This window comes from Paramormyrops kingsleyae, chromosome 16, assembly GCF_048594095.1.
Source record: "Paramormyrops kingsleyae isolate MSU_618 chromosome 16, PKINGS_0.4, whole genome shotgun sequence".
In the NCBI taxonomy this organism is placed as follows: Eukaryota; Metazoa; Chordata; class Actinopteri; order Osteoglossiformes; family Mormyridae; genus Paramormyrops; species Paramormyrops kingsleyae.
The window spans coordinates 3,580,778-3,596,488 of NC_132812.1; the positions used below are offsets into that span (position 1 = coordinate 3,580,778).

A 15,711-nucleotide genomic window follows, 5' to 3' on the forward strand; every position below is an offset into this window, starting at 1 on the left:
CATCAGGAGCGGCTTCATTTGAGATGGAAAAACTCTCGGAGATTGCTGTGAGAGTGAAAAATAACTCTCATCGCTACTCCCAAGGTGACAGACAGAAAAGATAGTCAAAAACAGGCGGGAGTTGGGCGATGTGCGTCGGAGATCAGAGGGGGCAGACAAGTCTCCGGGTCTGGGGGTGAAAACAGGGTGCAGGTAACCAGGCAAACAGACAGGAATAAATGCACAAACTCAGTTTCAGATCAGGCAAACTAAAATAGGCTCCACTGATTAAAACGCTAGGAATCAGCTGAGAGGTCAGACTGCCCAAGAACTGGGAAAACCAAACAAGCCGATTGAGAAGCACGTAAACAGGACAGTTTCCATTTCTCAGGAAGGTAATGCTCATTGGGGTCTCCCTGGGGGCGTGGTCCTTCTGTTGTCACTAGGGGATCCCCGGGGCTGGTCCGTGATAACTCTATAAGCAGTCTGACTTTTTCAGCCCCGCCTGGTATCTTTCTGCCATTCATCATTTGAGAAAATTCCAGAGATTAGCAACAGCAAGTGATAAGTTGTGGAAGCTCCCCAACCGTGCACTGCGCTTAATGATCATGCCCACTGCAGGAAGATTCTTTCAGTCACTACCAGTGTTGTCATCTTACTTTAAAAAAGTAATTAGTTACAGTTACAAATTACTTCTGCCAAAAAGTAATTGAGTTAGTAACTCAGTTACCACACTGTAAAAGTAATTAGCTACTCAGCAACATAACTGACATTATTTTTTATGTTCTACAGTGCTATTATGTTCTATAACATCTTTAACGTCAAAGATGTTTACAATAACTGATTGAAGAATAAAAACAGTATTTTAGAACATTTGGTATTTATTTGAACTTAGCTTGCAGCCTGCCATATGATATGCCTAGAAATAAAAAACATATAAAAAATAAAAATTGAAAATAAAATTCAAGTGCAAAATTAAGACACACAAATGTAAACTTGGGTAAAAAGAAACAAAGGAAAATCTAGCCTTTAAGTACTGCAGTTACTCTGTAACTGTATATTAGGCCTACTGCACAATAAACGGAACACTATCCTACTCTTAAATATTCCGAAAAGTACCCAAATTAAATATAGAAAATAAATAATGTTAACACACTTTGCATTTAAGTGCAAAACTAAGACACACAACTGTAAACTTGGGTAATAAGAAACAAAAGAAAATCTGGCTTTTAATTAGTGCAATTATCTGTATCTGTATAATATTGCACAAGAAACAGAGCACTATTCAACTCTTAAATATTCAGTAAAGTAATAAAAATTAAATATTGAAAATAAATTCAGTTATTCACACACTTCGCAAACAAGTGCAAAACTAGGACACCCAAATGTAAAATTGGGTAAAAAGAAACAAAGGAAGATCTGGCCATTAAGTAGTGCAAATCTCTGTAACTGTATGTTATTGCAAAATAAACAGAGCACTATCAAACTCTCTATGTAGATTAACATGTACATTCTCAGTGAAAATGAACAATACATTGATCTATACTAAAATACTCCTCTCATCTAACGACTAAACCAGTGGTTGTAACGCAGGAGGAGCAGCCTCTCAAATCTTTTGTCTGACAGTCTGTTCCTCTTTGGAAAGAAGACAAGCTTGCCCAGGCTGAACAGTCTCTCAACAGGTGCACTAGATGGAGTTGCAGCATTGTAACGTAATGAAATTTTCTTGATGAGAGAAAATCCACTCAGAGAGTTGAAGTTTTGTGCTGAAGATCTAATATAGTCTGTCACCTGGTTTTCTGCTAAGGAGGTGTCCTCCTCATCCTCCTCAAAAGAAAAGAAATCACTCTCTTTGGCTGAATCTGTGTGATGTGAAGATGTGCTGGTACCTTGCTGTGGTTCTTCGAGGACAATCTTCCGGCACTCTGCAAGCAAACTTGCCTTAGCCTTAGCCTTTAACTCCTGTGACCGCAGCCAGCGAAGTTTAAATTTTGGAAGAGTTACAGCAGCAAGTATAGCCTCTTAATTTCCCAGGACATCAGCAAATCTGGTTTTGATAGCCTGAAATGATAAGAATAATCACATTAAATGTATGTATCCACACAAATCAGTGTTGTTATTATTATTATTATTATTATCATTATTATTATTAGTGGTAGTAGTATTTATTATTATGAGTACTACAGCAATGTTCACTTAATAATTAATAAAATATTCAAGTTCTTACTGTGACTATGGCGTCCCATAGTCAAGGAGTGTACCATGAAAACAGTTGTCTTCTCCCTGAAGTATATCTAAAGCAACTGTAAGGGGCTTCATTGCAGTACAGTACTCCTTTAAAAACTGGTGTTCCCTTTCTGTTATTGATGTCAGTCCTAATTTGGAGGAGATGGTGTTAAGGTCTCCAATGAATTTTCAGATTCGAGACATGGCATTATAGAAGGAATTCCATCGTGTTGTACAAGGTACTGTACAAGCAGCTTTTTTGACAACAACTCATCAACTGTTTCAGTAGCCAAAGTTGATCGACTAGTTTCGTTCCATAGGGCAGTACATTTGGCAGTAGCACTTCTGTAAACAGCCTTTGTTGCAGTATTTGACAGCAGCCACTTGTCAACATCTGTGCATGAAATTAGGTTTAGTGTGTGTGATGCACATCTCTTGTGGGGGGGCAAAGTTATCACATCATCTCCATCATTATCATCAGTTGCATGTAGAGCTTCAGTAATGTCTGCAAATGTCACGTCATCTTCGTCTTCAGAATCACTCTCAAGTGGCTGGTACCTCTTAAATGCTTTAACAAAATTAGACCCATTATCAGTCACTGTTGCTGTGATTTTGTGTGTTATCCCATATGTAGAGTGTATACTGTCAAGCTCAACTGCAATGGCATCATGAGTATGATGCCCCTTAAATCGTCTGCAAGCAAGAGCTGCTTTCTCTCTTTCCATGTTATTTGGATTGATCCAATGTGCAGTCACACCCATGTAACTTTTATTGTGATCAGTCCAGATGTCTGCTGTAGTTGAAATGTACTCTAATTCCTCAAACGTCTTTTTGAGCTCAATATCCATTTTTTCGTATTCACTGTCAATGAATCTAGCCAAAGTGTTTCGGCATGGGGCAACACCCCTACCTCCTCCTCATATTGGTATTTTAGCAAGGATAGCTCTGAATGACTCAGACTCCACGATGGACAGGGGTAGCATGTTTCCAACAACATACCTTGCAATCAAAGTGTTCAGCTCGGTCTTAGTCACATGCTGCTGAGCCGAAAAATCGAGCGATGCTTGTTTTAACGGAGTGTCTCCGTCTCCTTCGCTGGAGCTCACGCTAGCTGCATTTGGGCTTGGGGTTGGGTTAGCAGCAGCAACAAGTTTCGTGTTAGCATGTGTAGATGCAAGGTGCTTCATAAGGTTAGAGTTGCTTGAGGTAGACGTGGATAATATCTTTTTTCCTGGGCATAGCGTGCATGATACATATACATTATTGCCTTTAATTTCGAAGAGGGAGAAGTAGTGCCGGTACTTCCAATTTCGGAACGCTACCTTTGAATTTCCCTGGCTCGTCGCCATTGTCGCTGTCCAGTGTGTTCAGAGGTAGTGGAAGTCAGAGTGTCAGTGAGCGTGCAGTGAGACACCATGAGCATGGCATCCGCCCACCCAGCCAATCATCATCGCATTTGCAACGGTGTCATCATTATCTCTCGTCAGGCAACTGATAAAGCCAAAGCTTGACATCTCACGCATCATTCAACCGAATTTTAGTAACGCGCTACTTAACATTCTCAGTAACGATAATGGCGTTGCAAGTATGGGAAAAATAATTAATTAGATTACTCCGTTACTGAAAAAATAACGCCGTTAGTAACGACGTTATACTTAAAAGCCATTACTCCCAACACTGGTCACTACACAGTGTGTTACCATAAGCAAGGGTAGGAATAAAAATCAATAGCTTTGCCTTTCGACTCAGCTCTCTGTTTACCACGACTAACCGATTCCATGTGTGTATAACTGCTGACGCTGCACCAATCCTCCTGTCATTCTCCCACTTCACTCACCTTTCACTTGAATATGTCCCCCCAAGACACTTGAACACCTCCGCTTGAATCAGTAACTCATCCCCAACCTGGAGGGGGCAGTCCACCCTTTTCTGGTTGAAAACGATGGCTTCATTCTTAGAGATGCTGATCGTCATCCTGGCCGCTTCACACTCGGCTGTAAAGCGTCGCAGTGCATGCTGGAGATCACAGCTCAATGAAGCCAACAAAACCTCATCATCTGCAAATAGGCAAAAATGCAATCCTGAGCTCACTGCACTGGACATGCTTCACCGCTTGGCTGTGCCTAGAAATTCTATCCGTAAAAGTTAAGAACAAACAGTGAGAAAGAGCAGCCCTGGTGGAGTCCAACATGCACCAGGAACGCATCTAAAAAACACATATAGACTATATAAACACATATAGATAGGATTTAAAGTAGGACGGGAGATGAGTGAGGAACTCAGAGCAGCTCTTGTGAGGATGACATAGTGATCTGGGGGCTCAATACGGAACTAATAGGTCTGAAATGTATCGTTGTGCTAATCCATTGAGTGCATTAAAGACAAATAGCAAAATTTAAAAATCTACTCTGTATTTCACAGGTAGCCAATGCAAAAGAGCTGGAAAAGGAGTGATATGTGTTTTCTTTGTTCCAGTTAAGAGTCTAGCAGCTGCATTTTTAATCATTTGAAGTATTGAAAGTGTGAAACGGGACACCACCATATACAGGGAATTATAGTAGTCAAGTCGTGAGGCGATAAAAGCATGGATAACTATTTCCAGGTGCTTATGAGATAAAATCAGCTTTAACTTGGTTATACTTCTAAGAAAAAGCTGCCCTTTATAACACTGCTGACTTGTTTGTTAAAATTCAATGACGTATCCAAAAATACACAGAGGTCCTTAACTTCATTATGCAAATACATGGGCAGGGACCAAGTGTGCTGCTAAGGCTAGTGATAGAGTTTGGGGGCCAAATACAATTACTTCAGTTTTGTTTTCATTTAGTCGAAGGAAGTTCCTCATCATCCAGTATTTAATATCATCCAAGCGGGGCACGATGCAGGTGGAAAAGAAGGTGAATGATCCACTGACGGCTCCAGAAACACAACAGGGGTTTATTTACAGAAACTAAACTAGAAAGGGGGTATGAAGTAAACTAACAAAACAAAAACTATCTGTAAGGGAACAGGCTACACTAAGGAACAAGTGGGGAATCAAAATCAAACACACAATCAACAAGAACCATCACCAAAAAGAACAACAATGACTCCAGTGGCCTGAAGGGGGTTTAACCAAATCAATTTGCGAACGCGGGGTTGACAAAACCAGGTTGTCTCAATTGGTGCTAATCAGTACTATGACGCCAGTTAAGAAGTTGTTTTATTACATCAGTGTTAACTGCATTTGAGTTTGTGCACGTTCACATAAATGAAGCACGTTCAGCAGCGCAAGTCACCATTTGACTCATGGTGCGATATTTCACGGAGGAAGACTGCATGCTAATTATGCAGGGTTATGAGGAGCTTATATCAACACTGTAAAGAAAGTCCGATACCTCTGCAGCCAACAAAAGCAGGCAGACTTGTTGGCAACGTATTGCCGATCGAGTAAACGCACAAGTACATGTTCATGGTCATAAAACGTGGTATAAAATATCTCACAACCTAGTATTAGACTATGAAGTGTTTTCTGGAAAGAATTGAAATACTGTTAATAAATACAGAGGCTCACAGATGTGACACAATTTAGAAGTAAGCCTATTATTTGCTGTTAAGTAATGTAATACTCCGTAAAGTTCCATTACTGTGATGTTACTCATAATGTAAACCTAATGTTAACAATAACTTTAACTGATCAAATTTCAAATGCAATAGTAGTGGAAAGCATACTTGGCAGCAAGTCAAGATGGAATATAAAAACATCATGTGAAGTGGTAGGGCTATGTATTTATATTTCTACTCATTATGAAAGATTTGTTGTGTCTAGCCTCCACTTAATAGTGTGTTTCTATGTTTTACAGCTAGTAAGAAAAAGGTGTCTGTGCATATGATGTTTAATAGAAGGTGAGCCATTGTTTAACAAATGTGCAAAAACAATTAGGAACCTGTCACCGTGGTTAAGTTTGCTTCATGTTCCATATTCAGTTTTCTGGCTTTAATAACTTTTAACGGAAGTAAGGTGGGGCGTTTTTAAAGACAGAATTGTGATGTCCAGTACACAGACATCGATGCCCACTGATTATTTTTGCTCTTCAAACCTTTTCGTGATTTGTGCCAAATCGTGTTAATAGCTAATATAGTAGGTCCTTTCAGCTGTAATGACATGGTTTAGCATTTTGGGCTCATGTTGACTGTTACACACCCCTTTGTTTCCCAGATTGCTTCATGTACAGATTTAAATTTTTTTTTGAATGTTCGACTGTATCCGTATAATGTGCAATGGAACAATACTTGAATGGGTTAACTTTAAAACTAGACAAGACAGACACATCTAGTGGAGTGTGCTTTGATCAGTGGAAAACAGGGAACAATGCACACCCCTCAGGTTTTCAGAATAACTTTCTCTCTAACAGTTATTAATAAATACATTGTATGCATATTATATGCCATTGCTCCATTTCATACATATTGACAGAGGGAGTCCCTCGCAATTTGCACTAATGTGGTACGGATCATCCAAGTACGCCGGCATTGTCTTCGGAGAAATTGTAGTGGGAGGGGCGGTGCTCATATAGGGTTGGTTTACGCAGAAACCTCGACTTAACCAAGAACAAAAACTGCTCGGAGCAGGTTTGAGATTTAGCATAAATTGCCATAGCAGCATGTCTTGAGTAAAACCTACCCACCCTTTTAACTCAAGGAACTGGGAGATCAAACAGGGAAACTAAGAAACTGACAGAGAAACAAGGAAACAGAATCTAACACTGGGGAATAACAAAGACAGGTAAAACACAACCAAAGCACAAAGCAAAAACCAAAACAGAAAACAAAGCACAAACTCATAGGAACTAGAAACTGATACATGAAACACTAGGAACAAAATACAAAAACAGGGAAGCCAGGATTTGAACACACAGGTGAGGAGTTTACAGGTAACCATTAGTTCAGCTCATTGAGCTATGCGGCCATATGGAGACCAGGGGAAAACACACGAAAGACTGACAACAGAGAGGACAGGATGGCCAGCGACTCCTGCTGGCCAAATGGGGAGAAGCCACAAAAGACTCGGACAGATGGGTGCTGACCCTGACAGGGCCCTGCAAACCATCTTCCACCTCCAAGTGTTAAAAGAATGTCATGGTCAGTTGTGTCAAAAGCCGCACTAAGGTCAAACAGGACTGCACAAGGACCAGAATCGATAGTAAGAAACATATCGTTCAGTACCTTCAGCAGGGTAGATTCTGTGCCATGCAGAGCTCTATATTCAGACTGGAATTTATCACAGATTTTAGACTTGTTCAAGTAAGAGGTGATCTGGGAGAACACAACTTTTTCCAGTATCTTGGAGATAAATGTTAACTTGGAGATGGGCCTGTAGTTTTTATGGTCATTAAGGTCTAGGCTAGGTTTTGTTAATAGGGGTTGCATGATTGCATGTTTAAAACTGGAAGGGACAACTCCACTAGTTAATGAACTATTACAGTGGTCTCCAACTCCGGTCCTGGAGAGCTACTATCCAGGTAGGTTTTCTATCCTACCTGGCTTCTGATGAGCCACATCTGTTCTCGGGTAAATAACAGGGCCAGGTGTGGCTCATCAGAAGCCAAGTGGGACAGAAAACCTACTGGATAGTAGCTCTCCAGGACTGGAGTTGGAGACCCCTGAACTATTAATTATGGTCAAAATAAGGGGGCAGATTGTAATGAAAACTTCCTTAAAAAGACGAGATGGTATAATATATAAGGGGCAGTAAGTGACATCCATTTGCGAGACCACCTCAGAGAGCTGAGCAGATGACACTGACTGAAAGTGCAGGAGGTAACTGACCATCTCTGGGGGATCTGTGTCTGGGGGTGAGATGTTGGATCTTATGTTGTTAACTTTGTCAATAAAGAACTTCAAAAACTTCTCACAGTTTTCAGTAGTAGAAGCTAAGGTAGCAGCAGCAGTAGTAGCAGGAGGATTTAAGATGGAATTAATTGTGCTGAATAGTGTTTTGGGTCTGTGGGCATTTTTATTGATTAGTTCAGTGTAATATTGAGCCTTGGGAGGAGGTGGTAAGGAGACAAGACAATGAAGATTCAAACACCACCATAAAATGTTCAGAGACACTGATCAACAACTTTCAGTTTGGAGACAGAGAAATCAGACAATAATACGAGATCTAGCATATGCCCCTTCTGATGTGTTGGAACCTAATTGTATACCATTAAAGGAATCCACAAGGCATAAAAACTTGTGGGGTGTTAAAATCCCCTGCAATCAGCAGTTTATCAGAACGAGAGGCCATAAATGACAGAAGATCAGAAAACTCTTGAATAAAATTTTGTTTTTAGGTGGTCTGTACACTAATGCACAAAGGACAGGGGTACTGACATTAATTATCATGAGTTGCACCTCAAAAGACAAGTAAACATCGACAGGCAAAAACCTACATGTTTTTTAAAATGGTGGCTAAGCCACCAGCATCACAGCCAGTGGTCCTGAAGGAATTTTAAAAACTACAACAGGGAGGAAAAAGTTCAGCAGGTGAGTTGAGGTCACCAACGTTAAGCCAGGTCTCAGTAACAAATAAAAAATCCAACTGGTGGGATGTAAAACCATCATTTATAAGGAAGGTCTTGTTAGATAGGGATTGAGCATTTATTAGGGCAAAGTTGACTGGTGGGGATTCCAGTATTTTCCATGAGGAGTCCTCAGTCAGCATTTTAGCACAAAATTTTAACAAACGGCAATTTCTAGCATTTACTCCACCACTAGGAACAGAAGGTAATTTGGGAAACATATTACTGATGACAACAGGGAAGGAATAATGTCGTGGGACAGACCTGTTAATGGTAGGTAGTCATGCACGTGGATAATTAGTAATGAAGGGGAGAATGTTATTGAACAGCATGTGTGAGCCTAACTTACTAGGATGAATCCTGTAGTTTTTTTTTAAAATGTGTAATGTTCCCAAAAACAGTTAAAATTCTTGATAAAACAAATTTAATACATTATTTTGCATCGGAAACCATTCATGCAAACTCAGAAGCCTACTAAAATGACCGTACCCAAGATACAGTGTGGAAATAGGACTTGAAATAAAAATGTTTTTGTCTGTCATTTTCAAAAACTCAATAAGTGAGGTAAAATCGTCTTTTAAGATTTCTGATTGTTGCCAGACAGTGTCATTTGTTCCTACATGAATGGCAACCCTTGTGACAAAAGCAGACTTGGTTAGCAGGCCAGGGAGTTCAGATATTATGTCAATTACTTTGGCACCGGGAAAACAGACAGTTATGCACCACTTTGATTTCACTTCCCTAATGATGGAGTCACCGATTAACCGAGTTGTTGGACTAGGACAAGCCCTGGAGTTATATGGTGCAGGTGTCTGTGGAGGTGTGGAGGTACCTGCTTGCTGTTTGGCGTCCGGGCTGCAGGTAGCTGATGGGAGTGTGGAGGTACCTGCTTGCTGTTTGGCGTCCGGGCTGCAGGTAGCTGATGGGAGTGTGGAGGTACCTGCTTGCTGTTTGGCGTCCGGGCTGCAGGTAGCTGATGGGAGTGTGGAGGTACCTGCTTGCTGTTTGGCGTCCGGGCTGCAGGTAGCTGATGGGAGTGTGGAGGTACCTGCTTGTTGTCTTGCGTGGCCAGTAGATGCTGACTGTACCGAGTCCAGGCTGGCGCAGGAGAAGGAGGATGAGGAAATTCAGCAAGTGGAAGATATTCTTGTTCACTCAGGATGCTGAATTTGTTTTCCAATTGAATTTCTGATGGTGGTGCAGGGTAATCACGCTTACCCCGTACTACCACCATCTACGGCGTGGAGCTAGCCGATGCCTTAGGCTTAGCTCCTAGTTTGGACCAGGGCTCGGACGATTTGACCATGACTGCAGAGCATGGGGTGGCCTCATGATGAGGAGCCGTGGCATGTGGGCCAAACCAGGGAATAGTGGAGTCAAGTTCATCACCGGCGTTTGCAGTGGGGGCACCTGTAGAAAGTAGAGAGTCAGGAAATTGTTCATCATTCCTGATTTCACCCAGTTCAACAGTTCTCCGGTCACATCAAAGGCAGCCATCACAAATGGGACAAGTAAGAGGCGACATGTTGTGAATATCTCCGTTGGTTACCGGCAGGAATCAGCTTCGATTACTATCTGCTACAGGTAAAACTTGGCAAGATAAAACTTTTGTAACGAAACGGTCGGCCTAAAGAAGATTAAAAATGAAACTTAGTAAATGTGTAAAATAAGTGTAAATAAACTAATTCAAATGACAACTGAGGTAAAACCATCTTTTAAGATTTCGCTAGCTCTTGGGAAAAGGCAAACCACGCTAGCCTTCAAGTACGTGTAGCTCATACAGTACTATACTCAGTCGCACTTTTGAAATTTAAAGTGGAAGCTACAACCTACAGCAGCTCTACCAACCTGGAGGAGAACACGGTGTCAGTGACCGATTACATCAGCAAGTGCATTGACGATGTTACCATCTCCAAGACCATTGTCACATGCCCCAATCAGAAACCATGGATGACTGCAGAGGTGCGCGCGCTGCTGAGAACCTGAGACACTGCCTTCAGGTCAGATGATAAGGCTGCCCTGAGAACAGCAAGGAAGGGCCAACTTAGGGCTGTGCGATATAGCATAAAATTCATATTGCGGTATAATTTGAACCATAGACGGTAGACGGTATATATTGCGGTATATGATTTGATCTGTAAATTTCAATATAACTGTTTTTGAAAGGGTAACATATGTCCATAGCAAAGGCATTGCAGCAGGAAGTTGTATAATAAGGCCACTTAAAATGAATAAATTGTTTTACATGGCCGCCCGCCTCAATTTTTTGGTGCCGCCTCGATTTTTTTTAGATTTTATATTTTTTATTTTGCTGTTGTTTTGCTATTGTCAGGAGGACGCTTTTATTGGGCCATTCTGTGGCAAGACCATTAAACACTTAGACTAGGCATTTGTTTTTAAGGTTTCTCTTTTCTTGTAATTGTTTGAACTGTTGAGAGTTTAAAATGTTGAGATACTGACAAATTAAACTTTAATTTTCTAGTTTTAGTATATCTCTGTTGCCGTTCGTCTTTTCGCTAAAAATATAAAATATAAAATATAAAATCCCCTACTCACCAATATTTTAGAAGTTTGAGTCATGTAAAACCATTTATTAATTTTAAGTGGCCTAAACTGTTAATACATTTAAAAGTAGTCATGAACGTAGAATATTTATTGTGCAAATCTGCAATTATAGAAAAAATATGAAAACATTTCAAGTAACTTCCCTGGTTTTATCTTATATTAAAAACACAGGTTGGTTTTGTAAACTGTATAGGTAAGCAGAAAACAAGACACAGAACTAGACTAGTGTCATAACTCCATCTATATTAGTATGTATGACCATCTCTCCCATAAAGGTCCTGCCAGGCAGAGTCCTGCACTTAACGGGTGACCCGCAAATTTTGATGAAACTGGTGAAAAATATTCTACTGTGTCGGATACGAGTTCGGGTTGGGTCGGGTCAGACGCAGGAGAGCTGAATTGCGGTTTTCAAAACATCATGTGCCAACAAAAAATACCCTAGGGCTATATTTTAGTGACAAAATCCCTGCATTCAAGATGATAAAACGTAAAATCCATATCAGTTTATGCCTGCACGCGCATTCCTGGAAATCTCTCCCACTTTCATTTTCAAAAAACGCATGCAATCTCCTGCAGTTGTTCGAAATGGATACTGAAGTAGTCAGCTGAGGCCATCAACTGTGGACGATTTTTTTTTACACAGTAATATAAAGCACCGCACCAAACGCTAGTCTTCGCCTTCGCGTAGGAATTCAAATTGGTTAATCAAAGGAAAATGGACAGTGTACGTAGGTAGCCTATAAAACCCAATATTGTGCAGGGTAGCCTGATGTACATTTTATATAATATTAGTTTCATTAACACATTTAATTGTAAGCTGGTACGGCTATGTGTGGGCATGGCAATGTCAAACATTATTTGAGATTGGAGGTAGACTGTTTTGCTTATTATTAGGCTGTTATTAAGCAACAATTACATTTGGCTATGCCTTTTCAACTGATGTTGCACATGTCACTGGTCGTTTGTTGTGGCAATAAAGTTTTGTCTTTAATCTGACTGATTTTTATTTGGGTGCGGGTCGGGTGTCGGTATTTATTTATAGCGGATCGGGTGCGGAATTTTATTTTATTTCTGTCAGATAATGGTTCGGATACGGGTTTAAGTATGACGGGTACGGGCGGGTACGGTTTGTCAAAATCAGACCCGTGCAGGACTCTGCTGCTGGGTGCAGCAATAATCATATAAAAAATTTTCATATAGATCATATAAATAATAAATTATTTATTATTTGACACGACTTCATTACGTCATTTTTGCGGGCAAGGAGCGGAAATTTCTGCGGTAGGGTGGTATAATCAAAACTCTCCCGTTGGCCAAATTTATATCGTATACCGTTTATACCAGGGGTCTCCAACTCCGGTCCTGGAGAGCTACCATCCAGTAGGTTTTCTATCCTACCCGGCTTCTGATGAGCCACACCTGTTCTCAGGTAAATACCAGGAACAGGTGTGGCTCATCAGAAGCCAAGTGGGACAGAAAACCTACTGGATAGTAGCTCTCCAGGACCAGAGTTGGAGACCCCTGGTTTATACCATCTATACCGCACAGTACTAGGTCAACTTGTCCCCGGCCATCAGAGCGACAAAGCATGCATATGCTCAAAGAATCCACAACCACTTCCAAGACACTAGAGAGGTACAACGCATATGGCAGGGCATCCAGGCCATCAGCAACTATAGGACATCTTCACCTGCCTGTGATGGTGAGGCCTCCCTTCCAGATGTGCTGAATCACCTATATGCACAATTTGAAGCATAGAATGATACAGCAGTGAGGATGACCACCCTGCCCCCCAATGACAAGGTGCTCCACCTGGCCGCGACTGATGTGAGGAGGGAACCACACGGAATGCCGCTGGACCAGACAACATTCCTGGTTGTGTGCTCAGGGGATGTGCAGACCAGCTGGCAGATGTCCTCACAGATGTCTTCAATATCTTTCTGAGCACCACTGTCATTCCAAAATGCTTCAAAGCCACCACCATCATCCCTGTGCCAAATTAGTCTCCAGTGTCCTACCTCAATGATTACCATCCCGTCACACTCATCATGAAGTCCTTTGATATGCTCGTCATGAGGTACATAAAATCACAGCTGGCCCCTTCACTAGACCCCTTGCAGTTTGTGTATCGTCCCAACCGCTCAACAGATGATGCCATTACCACCACCCTTCACCTGGCCCTCACCCACCTGGACAAAAAGGACCCTTACAGTATGTGAGAATGCTGTTTATAGATTTCAATTAAGCATTCAACTCAACACAACTGGGCCTGAACACCTTCCTCTGCAACTGGATCCTGAACTTCCTGACTGGGAGACCTCAGTCAGTCAGGATCATCAGAAACATCTCCAGTACCACCAGGCTGAGCACAGGGGCCGATGCCGATAACTCATGACCGTGCAGCATTGAACAGCTCAACTCACTTGATTCAAAACTAAATTACTAACTATTTCATATACAATTTCATTTATTATATATTGCAAACTTTGTGTTGCTACTATTGTTTGCACTTTTATTTACCATTTATTGCTGGCTTGCTAAAAAATACAGTTTATGCCATAATACTGCATCTGCAATAATACTACTTATTCAAATATCCATTCAGACTGGCTCGGTTACTACGGTGGACTGCACTGAATATTGTCTTGTCCTGTAAATTGCACTTGTGTAGTCCTGTGTTGTCTCTGTCCTTTTTTGTGCACTTTGGCATGTTTCATTTCACTGTATACTGGGTGTATGGCTGAAATGACAAATAAACCTACTTGATTTGACTTGACCACTTGACTTGATATCAACACAAATTAAATCTAACTCCAATTTTTATAGTTTAGGAATTGCTTTACAATGTATCGATTATGATCTCCAGACAAGATATGATTGGCAAGATATGTTATTTTCAATTGTGTCTTCTGTTCCTTGTAGTGTAAGATCTACAGATTCTGGAATTGGTTCAAGGTATGTGCCCATCACAATACAGACAATATAAGATAAGATAAGACAAGATATGAAATGATGAGATAAGATGACACAGGCAAAACTGACTAACCTATAAAGTTTCCTTTGACTACAGTATATTGATACAGCAATGATATGTATGACCTAATTCTTTTGAGTTTAGTATATTTTTAATTTCATTTTATTCTCCTTGTAGGGAAAGTTCTGCCTGTTCTGGAATTGGTTCAAGGTATGTGCCCATCACAATACAGACAATATAAGATAAGATAAGACAAGACATGAAATGATGAGATAAGATGACACAGGCAAAACTGACTAACCTACAGTATAAAGTCTCCTTTGACTATATTGATACAGCAATGATATGTATGACCTAATTCTTTTGAGTTTAGTATATTTTTAATTTCATTTTATTCTCCTTGTAGGGAAAGTTCTGCCTGTTCTGGAATTGGTTCAAGGTATGTGCACATCACATCATTGTTTTGATAATATGTTTAATGCCTTTTGCTTTTGTGCTTGGTGTAAGTGCTACTTTTCATCTTCTGTTACAGAAAATCCTCCCAAAATGCACCAAATTTTGTAAATGCTGTGCACATTACAGCACAGGAACAATATCAGATCAATATTTTTATTTCAAATTTCATGCTATACCTGTCAAGCTGGCTGTGTTTGCCATTTTATTCAAAATTTGCCCCAGCATTGAAATGTTATCTGGCTCGGCTAAAAAGTTATATATTGAAATGAACAGCAAACTTATGATTACTTCAAATTTCCAATTAACTGAATAAGTAATTTAATATCACCATCTAAAATCCTTTTACTTCACAGTATGATGCTTTTTTCCAACAGTGAATAGGTGAAAAACTGATGTTTTTTGTGTAACATCTTAGGGCTGTTTCTTTCATTTTGTCCATTATCTGTCTTAGTGGATCTCAACTTTGTGGCTGGGTCTTGAATACAAACTTAATTCATTTTTTTAAATAGTTAATTAATATTATTACATACATAAAAAAAAAATGTGCTCTATATTGTGGACAGTAATCATAACCAAAAGTATCAATGTTCAGTTCTAATACTTCTAGTATTAGAAATGTTCAATTCTAATACTTAGTTGAAAACCCTTGGTAGGAAATGACTGCCTGAAGTCTTGAACTCATGGACATGACCAGACGCTAGGTATCATCCTTTTTAATGCTCTGCCAGGCCGTTACTGCAGTAGCTTTCAGTTGCTGTTTGTTTGAGGGTCTTTCTGTCTGTAGTTTAGTCTTTACAAGTGAAATGCATGCTCAATGGGGTTGAGATTGGCCATTCGAGAATATTCCACTTCTTCGCTTTAATAAAGTCCTGGGTTGCTTTTTCTGTGTGTTTTGGGTCATTGTCCATCTATATTATGAAACGCCGCCCAACCAATTTGACTGTATTTCAGCAGACATGATGTCTC

General features: G+C 40.4%; 1 protein-coding gene across 11 annotated transcripts in view; it reads left to right on the forward strand.

The window, feature by feature from the left end:
- LOC111854118 (uncharacterized) overlaps nucleotides 1-15,711 on the forward strand; it is a 153,177-nt gene that overhangs the window by 29,966 nt on the left and 107,500 nt on the right. For all 11 annotated transcript variants that reach the window (XM_072700640.1, XM_072700642.1, XM_072700641.1 and 8 more), the window contains 3 exons: nucleotides 14,238-14,270; nucleotides 14,467-14,499; nucleotides 14,696-14,728. In XM_072700640.1, the coding sequence (XP_072556741.1) occupies nucleotides 14,238-14,270; nucleotides 14,467-14,499; nucleotides 14,696-14,728 (99 nt within the window). The remainder of the gene's footprint in view (nucleotides 1-14,237; nucleotides 14,271-14,466; nucleotides 14,500-14,695; nucleotides 14,729-15,711) is intronic.